This window comes from Alligator sinensis, unplaced genomic scaffold (assembly GCF_000455745.1).
Source record: "Alligator sinensis unplaced genomic scaffold, ASM45574v1 scaffold699_1, whole genome shotgun sequence".
Lineage (NCBI taxonomy): Eukaryota > Metazoa > Chordata > Crocodylia > Alligatoridae > Alligator > Alligator sinensis.
The window spans coordinates 504,705-515,005 of NW_005842359.1; the positions used below are offsets into that span (position 1 = coordinate 504,705).

At 43.4% G+C, this 10,301-nt stretch overlaps 1 protein-coding gene across 1 annotated transcript in view; it reads right to left on the reverse strand.

The window, feature by feature from the left end:
* Positions 1–7,882, reverse strand: part of LOC102368630 (gamma-crystallin B-like) — a gene marked incomplete at its 3' end in the record, with an annotated part of 11,921 nt that extends 4,039 nt beyond the window's left edge. Inside the window, exons 1-3 of the mRNA XM_006029139.1 lie at positions 7,872–7,882; positions 7,209–7,320; positions 1,014–1,256 (exon numbers count right to left, since the gene is read on the reverse strand). Of these exons, the coding sequence (XP_006029201.1) occupies positions 1,014–1,256; positions 7,209–7,320; positions 7,872–7,882 (366 nt within the window). The remainder of the gene's footprint in view (positions 1–1,013; positions 1,257–7,208; positions 7,321–7,871) is intronic.
* Positions 7,883–10,301: the final 2,419 nt, after the last annotated feature.

Genomic DNA, 10,301 nt, shown 5'->3' on the forward strand with positions numbered 1-10,301 from the left:
CCTCAATTTCCTGCCAAAGCTCTGATCATCAGTGAAGTGACACTGGGACACAGCAGTGTTTAACTGAGCCTTGTAGGTTTATATCACATCTTCATTTAGAAAAGACAGGCCAAAGAAAATGGTAATTGGTAGCTGGTTTCCCAGAGTGGTCATATGCCAAGAGCTTTAAATGTGAATGTCATCTGGGAGATATGACACTACACAATGACACATGGGCCTAAGTTCTACAAATGACCGTGCCGCTGCTCTGCTTTGTGTCCTTCAGTAAGTCATTTCATCTTCCACTGCTTCTACTCCTCTACCAACCTTTTTTTCTATCTAGCTCCTAGGCTGTGTTTCAGGATTGTCTCCTATCAGGTGTTTACACAATATCTACCACAGCTGGGCCCTGATCAGTTATAGCTCCAGTACTCCACTCTCTGTAAACGGTTTGGTGTGTACTGTGGCAAATTTGGACACAGTTTCCTGGGAAAAAAGAAAATTCCCATGCCCAAAAAAACAAGGAGAATTTCAGCTCAAAGGATTAATGTTTGGCAAAGGTCTAAAAATGGCAACCAAGAACTTGGAATGGTGCATATCAAGCAACCTTAATAATAGAAGGAGAGAGAAGAAAGGAGGGTCCTGTGGTTGAGACACTAAACTGGGACCAGCTTCTTGGGAAAATCCCTTTTAGCTTGAAAGTTTCAAGTTATAGAAATACTGAAAGATGAAGATGCTCACTGGAAGAATTTTCAAGGGTGCTCAGGTGCTGAGTTGTCCTTGATTTCATTGAAAATCTCACTTCCTGCCACTCTGCATTTTTAGGCATCTAAATCCATTTTAAAATGCCTCAAACTCATTGCCCTTCTGTGTCATCTTGTACCTTGCGCCTGTTTTTCAGTCAAGTCCGTAAGCTTTTGGGGGAGGAACTGCATGTGCAGTAGCTAGGGTCAGGGAGTTCTGCACTTAGCTGAGGACCCTTGACAGAGTTTTCATTCCAGTAAGATCAACCACAGAAATGTAAGTGAGCTTACATGTGGGATTAGGATGCAGGACCTTATGGAGTCATTGAATCCCATCCATTGCTGGTAGTCTGAGTAGCTTCCCCTCCTCAAGAAGTACTGATAGCCTGAGTAGTTGCTCTGCTCATAGATCATCCAGCAGCCACTTTCCACCCTGATGGAGTTGCAGCGGCTTAAGTAAGAGTGCATATCTGGCTGATTCGAGGTAACCTCATGGGAACGGCCCTCAAAGTTTCTGCCCTCATAAAATATGATCTGCATAAAAATAAAAGCCAACACTAGTAACATTAGAAAGCCTTGGTTTTAACACTGGCTTTGATTTAATAATGTTTACTTCACAATATACCCAAATCTATGGAAATGCTTCTATGGTCCTTGTTGGACTTTTTATTAGGATATGTAATTAAGCCTGGACATACATTTTCTGATTAGGTAAGCAGCTAATGAAATACAACTAGGTAAGTGGCCGAAAAGCACCTGAGACGTTCACAGCTCCTTCTTCAGGATTTCACAGTGCTGATGTTTAGCAGGCTTCTCAGTTGGTGGGGTGGGGATTGGGACTCCAGGAGAATGGAAGCATTAGCCACTTTGGCACACTGGAGATTTTGAGGCTTTGATAGAACTGCAGTATCATGGAGGGATAAGGCTAGGCGGTAGCATCCCCTTAATAAAGGCAGGTCCAATGCCAGTGGTTCTCAGCCTTTTCAGACTCAAGACACACCTCCATACTTTTTCTGAATCGGGTGGCACCACTGTTCCAGTGGCATAACTAATTATTTTTGTGCCCTGGGCACTGAATGGAGGGTAGGGAGGGGGCTGTGCTGAGAGCAGGAGAAGCGGGGTCAGTGGGGGGGCAGGGAAGGGAGGATCAGCCAGGAGGAATCTTTTCCACCGCAATGTGAGCTCTCCTGGGAGCTGCAGGCTCATGCTGCAACTCCAGAGCAGAATCCCTTCATCATCTTAGCTCACCCTCTCCTCCATTACCCCTTTCAAAGGTGCTGGGATCTTCTTGTAGATGCTAGTTGTAAAAACTTTAATTTGGCTGTGTCTGTGAAAGGGTTAATGCAGTGGTGGAGGGGGAGCCAGGATGCCAAAGGAATTATGGCTCTGGGCTATCAGCCCATCTCTCCAGCTGGAGCAAGCAGCCTTTGGTGACCTGCAGACCCCTGCAGTCCTCCAGGCACCTTCCCCCTCTCCATTCCAGTGCTCTCCTCATGGCCAACACCACTGTCTTATGCTCATTAAAGGGAATGGCAATGGTTCCACTGAACTTAAAGGGGCAGAATTCAGGTCTTAGTCCCCAGCCTCTGTAAGGCATGTATTTAACGCTTCAGTTATACTGAACAGTCAACTAGCAGCAATAGTAATTGTGAAATTTTGGTTGAATGCCGTGTGGGATTTTTTCATCTCTTTTAAAAAAACGTATGGAGAGAATTTTCAGATTCATTCCCATACTGCAGTTTTCCAATAATCAAATAAAAGCATCTAATCATTCCCTAAATCTAAGGAATATGGAAATATGAGCTTTTAAAGAAATTATTGACAGCCTATTGAGCAAATTAAGCAGAAAATAAAAAAAGTTGTTTTACATACAAAATGTATTAGGCTATATTCACTCATTTTTTTCTTACCTTTGCCATTTTAGCTCCTATTTAGGGGTAAGACCTTAATGTTCTGCAAGGATGGAGTGGGCCTTTATATAGGAAACACAGTTCTGGGTCCATGTGACTTGGACAAAAGAGACTTGTTTTGCTCAGTAAAACAAACGAGCAGTTCTTTTATCATCAACATCAACATTTTTAATTGTAAACTATTGTTGATGTCTTTTGTTTACTGGGTAGCAAGTTAATTGTTAGTGTCAATAACTACTGAGAACGTGGGCAATATTGTCATTATGTCACCAAGCGTCTGGTGTTCAAGAGAAAATGCTGGTATTGCTGCCAGGGGATTATTTTCTGGCCTTTAATGTTAATCTCTCATTGTTCTCTAATCCTACAAGACAAAGACTTTAGAGCTCCCCTGATATTCACAGTATACCTGAGCAGCATGGAGGTAGTAGAGGATAGCTGGGAGAAGCCTTCCAGTGCCCAGATGAGAGGTCTGCTCTTGTTGTGTTTTGTTTCCTTTGTTTCTTGAAATTACTGTCACTTGGATATTTATATGGTGCATCTTTAGTTTTTTGCGGAACTGTAGTCTTGTATTAACACTTTGGCTATGTCCTGACTGCCAACATATTTTGTCCAACAGTTGCACCCTCAAAATGGCCATGCTTCTCCAGATAGTTATCATACCAAAGTTATCAGAGCAAGGGAAAGCACTAAGATAGAGCACTAAGCCAGTCACTTATATATGGCTGTTTTAAGTTATTTAAAAAAGTAATGTTAATATAAATGTCCAATATTTCCTTAGATGTATGCATTACAAATATCACATGTGGGATACCTCACATGAACCAAAAGCCATCTCTGTGCAAAGCTTTGGGCCCACTAATGGTCCTGGAGCTAAACAAATTACTTCTGTCACTTATGAGTAATAATTGCCCTACTTTAAGCATGCTGTGGAAGAGACTACTCTAATTCCAGGCTGTAGACTGCTTATGGCTTAACATAGTCCTTGTTATAAGAATTCCAAAATAGTTTCCACACTTGCCTTGATCAGTTCCAGATTAATGTCCTTGCTTCAAAATATGAACTGAGTGCTTGTAAATGAGAATGCAATCCCCTGAGGAGCAGCTGGGGACAGGCATGAGGTGCTGGATGTGGGAGGAGAACATTTACCTTCTTACACAGGAAGATCTAATGGCACATTTCTATCACTCTTGGTGCAACCTTTGGGAATCACTGTTGTAATATGACTCTGTGTATCCCCTGGTGATATTATATGTGGAGGGTGCTCAACTAAAATGATGGGCAGCAGCATAAAACTAACAGAGAGATAAAAGCAGAAGCAGATTAAAACCTTTTGGGGCCCAGGGCAAGAAAAGGATTAGGGATATTCATGAGTAGAAGAACCTCCCCACACAGGAGCTGGACTTAAGAACTCTTGGCCTTCTTCCCTTCCTAGGCCTGTTCCTACAGAGGTGTTGGACCCAGTTTTTACTCTCTCACTGGCAGCTTACAGAGAGCAATATAAAGTAAATAAGAAGAGGACTTATTTGCATATTTCCCAGTGTACAATATGCAAATAAATATGTGTAACCCTGGTGGTGGCACTACTCACAGCCACGTCCAAATTTCTGGGATTCTGGGGTGCCAAAATGTCTCTGTCTACTCCTACTCCATCTACAGCAGAGGCGGGAAATTATTTGGGGCAGAGGGCTGCTTACTGAGTTTCGGAAAGCCATCAAGGGCTGCATGATAGGCAGCCCAGGGCAGATTAATATTAAATCTTCTACATTTTTAGGGGCCCCGCGGGCCTGATAGAATGGCCTGGTAGGCTGCATTTTGCCCACCCCTGGGCTACAGGCTGGGAACACCACTCATTGGAGTGCTCTCCCATGGTCCTTCCCACACCAGACCACACACTAAATAACTATTTACAATAATTAATTATTACAATAATTACTGATTGACAAATTTGACATCCCATAAATAACAAACAAAATATTTTCAATGAGTTCAATAATAATCTATACCAGCAGATAAAGCAAATACTTATCATATTACAAAAGCAATTATGTTATCAACTTTAACACTCAGGCAACTTATAACAGGTATATGCACTTAATCAGCCAGGTCTCCACAAAACCACTCTGCCTGCAGCAAAGTAGCCCCCTGTGCAGTGGCTGCAGTGGAGCCCCGGGGAGCAGCGCTCGCTCTGCCTCAGAAGAGAGGCGGCGATGCTGTCATCTGGACAGAAGACGGGGGTGCCTGTGAGGACCTCAGGTGTGGCTGCTCTGGAGACCAGGCTTTCTTCCTTTGTCCAGTCTTTCCTGGGCACTTGCAATCAGTCACACCATTCCCCAGTCACTTCCCAAGGCAGCTCCCCTGTGTTTGGCACCTGGACTGCCCCTTCTCGGCTGTACTTTTGAGCTCTGCGGGGGCTCCCACAGCCACGATTCCCTGCTACTTTCTCCAGCTCTCCCAGAAAACCTCCTCTAGCAACCCCTGTCCCTGATTCCCTCCCAGCAACTCCCTGCACCCAGGGAGCTTAAGAGCAGGGAGGGGAACCCGTTTGTACAACCCCTGCTCCTTCAGTAAAAGATACCAGGCAATCCTGGGTACTCTTTAGCTGGTGGCGCCTCTGCCCTCAGTAGCAGCTCGCTCAGTCACAAGCCTTCTGCCAGTCGTCCTCTTGGAAGCAACTGTCCTAGTAGCAGCCCTTCTCCGCACAGCTTCAGCTACCCTCCCCCCCAGCTGGTCTCCATGAGGCTGAAGTTTGTTCCTTATTCCAGTCCTTATTCCTGGTTCCTTATTCCCAGTTCCCGGGTCCTTTTTCAAAGCTAATCTAGACTCAATAAAAACTTGGTATTAATGCATTACATATCCAAAACAGAGAGAATTTCATTAGCTATGCATATATACTAATTAACATGTAAAATAATATCCCACATCAAGTACAGAGCCCTAAATGAAGATCTGATTAGGATGGGATTATGGGGCAAAATACTTCTTGGGCCACCCCAGATTTTGTGGTGATGCCACTGGGGGACTGTCCCAAAGTACCCTGACCACAGTCCTTCCTGGCCTAAAGCACAGTTTGGCTGTGCCAGGCTGCCAACTAACAGCCCCCATGCCCACTACACTAAATATAATAGTTTGAATAAGGAACTGGTTTTCGGGCTGGGATTATGGCTAGAAATTCTGCTTGGGCCACGCATCAGAATAGCTCTGTGCCACCAGGGGACTCTCCTGGACATCTCTGACCAGAGATTTGCCCGGCCCAAAACGCAGTTTGGCCGTGCCAGGCTGCCAAGAGACAGCACCCCAGCCACTGTGCTAAGTATGTTGACCTGAATAAGGAGCTGGAATTTGGGATGGGATAATAGCTAGAAATCCTTCTTGGACCACCCCAGACCATGTCTCTGTGCCATCGGGGGACACTTCTGGACATCTCTGAATAGAGATTTGCTCAGCCCAAAATGTGGTTTGGCCGTGCCAGGCTGCCAAGAGACAGCACCCCAGCCACTGTGCTAAGTATGTTGACCTGAATAAGGAGCTGGAATTTGGGATGGGATAATAGCTAGAAATCCTTCTTGGCCACCCCAGACCACATCTCTGTGCCACTGGGGGACTCTCTGGGACATCTCTGAAGAGATACTTGCCCAGCCCAAAATGCGGTTTAGCCACGCCAGACTGCCAACTGACACCAGCCCCCAAACACTGTGCTAAGTATCTGGACCTGAATAAGGAACTGGATTTTGGGCTGGGATTATAGCCAGAAATCCTTTTTGGGCCACTCCAGACCACACCTCTGTGCAACCAGGGGATTCTCCTGGACATCTCTGATGAGAGACTTGCCTGGCCCAAAGCACAGTTTGGCCATGCCAGGCTGCCAACTGACTGCACCCCAGTCACTGTGCTAAGTATATGGAACCGAATAAGGAACTGGATTTGGGGCTGGGATTATACCTAGAAATCCTACTTGGGCCACCCCATGCCATACCTCTGTGGAACAGGGGGTCTCTGCTGGACATCACTGACCAGACACTTGCCTGGCCCAAAGTGTAGTTTGGCCATACTAGGCTGCCTACTGACAGCACCTCAGCTACTGTGCTAAACACATGGACCCGAATAAGGAACTGGATTTTGGGCTGGGATTACAGCTAGAAATCCTTCTTAGGCCACCCCATGTCATTCCTCTGTGGCACCAGGGGACTATCCTGGACATCTCTGACCAGAGACTTACCTGGTTTAAAGCGTGGTTTGGCCTTGCCAGGCTGCCAACTGACAGCCCGCCATTACCACTGTATTCAGTGCGTAGGCTGTTCCCTTTTTAACAGCCTGTTAAGGAACAGTGAGTAGGCTGTAAGCAAAACCTTAACTATTAACCTTTAAGTGTAGCTCAAAATGGATCACAGTCATAGTACAGTGTTCTTAATTCCCTGTGAGTGAGTTTTTGGTATGTATTTAAGTATCTATGTGTATCCTTGCAGATGTCCATATTGTTTCTAAGATATTTGTACAGCAGTGACATGGCTTGGTACACTTTCCTTCCTAAAGCTATGGAGAGCTCTTCTTCAGTTGCTAGCATTTCTCCACATCCGACCTTTTTGAATTCTAGAAGTCCATCAGAGTACCGCCAGCTCTCAGTATCACCAAGTTTGTGGAAACATACAAAATGCTCACCAATATTGTATGTTACCCCAACTACTTTGTACCTGCAACAACAAAACCTTTGTTTTAGTGAACTCTGATAAATTTGCATGTCTCATGTTTTCTGTTGAACTAATCGGGACTGGTGACATATTTTAACTAGCAACATACCATCTACTTACACACAGAAGACATAAATAAAAGATACAAGAAAGGGATTTGGAGGGCAAGGGAACGGGTACTACCATCTCTGAAAAGCCACCAAATGGCATTTGAGAAGGCATGGTTTGGTAATTTGAAATATAGGTATGCATATAGGTTTATTTTAATTTACTTAATGTCATGATGGCTACATCACAATTTATATTACCAACTTAATGTCACATATAGAAATCTCTGGTGGAAAGAGCCGAGGATCACATTTTTCAATTCTTTTGTGAGCCAGATTCACTGCAAGTGTTATGAGTAAGATGCATGGTTTTTCATGAATGAACTGACATTTACTCAATTTCCATGTTCCACTGCACTTGTTACCTTTGACCCTGAAATGTTAAAATAGGTAAAGTACTACCTATTTGCTAGAAAACCTGATTATAGTAATTTTTGCAAAACTTACCTGTGATCCATTGTGACATCTCTATTTGAGCAGGTCTACTAGTCTTTAATATAAGAACCTATGTCTTTAGAAGGAAGTAATATTTACCAAATACCTATTGTTAATTCTTGCTTAAGTTGGTGCTGTGAGGCAGAGACTTACATTAAGGGTGTGGCTGCCCCAGTAAAATATTTTCACACATTTGTGTGTTTCAAGGCTGGATGGCATTACTATGTCATCTTTTCTGAACCCTTCTATGACACTATATCATTTTCAAACATGAATACAGGGTTTTGCATAAACCCTATGGGCACAGCATTCTTGACTATTTGGCACTTCAGAAAACCACAATGGAAAAAAGAGGAACAAATAAATTTACATTCCATATATTCCATATAGTCTTCCATAAATCCTATCTACAGGCTATAGACACACTGTAACTGATCAGTATACCGGGCACGGAGTGATGGCACTAGTTTCTGGTTTCTACTGTAATCATGCCCTGATGCATCTTTGCCAGATTTAGTGTTACACCTCAGAGTACTAACACTGAGTGACTTTTCATCTGTATGGAAGGAAAACATGCTGTGGGGAGTGACAAAAACTGGAATAGACTTATTGCTCAGGTGAGGGTTGTAGGGAGACCAGGTGAGGGTTATAGGGAAACCATGGAAGAAAAATGTATATTTAGTTTTAGGGTTACAATAAAGAAATATAAGAAAATCTTGTGGAAGCATTGAGCTTAGCCTACTTGAAGTATGATATGTCTAATCCCCTAGTACTGTACTATAGACAAAGGAAGTTACTTTAATGCATGGAAGCTTGTCAAGGAGAACTTAAGGTTTCATATTATAACTGATTTCACGTGGGAAATGTTTAAAAAATAATTGTCCTACACACACACGTGTGTGTACATGCATATGCACCCACCCCCCACCAACCCCAGTGGTGGGGCAGTCCTGTGCTGTTCTGGGGACAGGTGCTCCTCAGCTGCTAATCAGACACTTTAGCAGCTGCTCCCCATGCCTGCCTGCCCATATTCCCCATCTTCGTAGGCAAAGGTAGGGGAATGGAACTGGGCCTGGCTGCTCTCTCCCCCTCCCCCTGCTTAACCTGCATTTTTTTAAATTAAGGGGAAAAAAAGAACTGTTGGGGGATTCAAACCCTCAGAATAGAAGTGAGACACCTTAGCCATTCATCCACACAGCCTTCCAAGTGCTACCTTGTTCTCCCTCAGTATCAACACTTACAAGCCACCCTTAAACTCAACTCGGCATGGGGTAGGGGTATCTTCATCTTTCAACCATGCAACAAGGGCATGCTAAAGATTGCTGACATCATCTAAGCTGTATTTAAAATATAAAACATGCACTCAATGTGATCAATGACATAGTTAAGATTACCTTCCTTAACACAATGGAACAATTTGATGGTTAGGCTTCACAGATTTCAGAATGATCTACAATTGGAAGGCTACTGAGCTCTGGTGATAACTACAGCCAGCCCAAAGTTTTCAGACTACAGAAAGTGTTTAGCTCATCTTAAATCCAATATAGACAGGAGTGCCGGTTACTACTGCTGTGTTATAGCCACACAGTGTTTACTATAAGGTGGGCCACTGAATAGCACATGTAAGACCTGTATATGCTCATGGTCCTTCCTCCACAAAAAGAAAACACCACACCCTGCCATCAGTATGGATGCAAATGTGACATGCCCACTGGCATTCTTCCTCAGATATATGATAGAACAAGCAGGATATGTCTATACGTGCATTTAAGCACACCTAAATTTAATGCATATTAGGTGGGTTTAGGCAAGCATCTACATATGTAGGCATTAAAGCGCATTGACACTGTTGGTGAACTGACTTGACCCCAAATCAGTCCACATACACAGCGTTAATCTGCTTTAACATGTCTACATGTGTGTTAATGTGCTTTAACTAATTGGAGCTACATTTGAAACCTGCATTTGCAGGTATCAGATTTAGGCATGATGGACACTTGTACACATACATGCAATGCAGTGCCGGGCACATTTAAAACCACCTGGCGCTGCATTGGGTGCATTTGCATACATGGTGAAATGCTTATCAGTGCTGAGAAAATGGCAGTGATGTGCTTTTGAACTAAAATACATTGAAGGTATAATTTTTTTACAATTCAATAGAATAATAACTGTTCATAGGATAAGTCTTATTCCCCGAATCATTTTTTTCTGAACTGCATGATGGAACCAATTGAACAAAAGGAGAATTTTTATAGATTGATTTCTGTTTCTGATCAATCACAGTTTTCTGGTCAAAGGATAGAATGGTTTGAGAGATCTGCTGGGTTTGTATACATTTCTTTACCTCTTTTATTGCTTCCCTGCATTGTGTGTCAAGTTGTGAGGTACTGAAAATTATGCAGAGCTAGTGTGCTTTTGGGTGTGTTAAATAGACAGTCT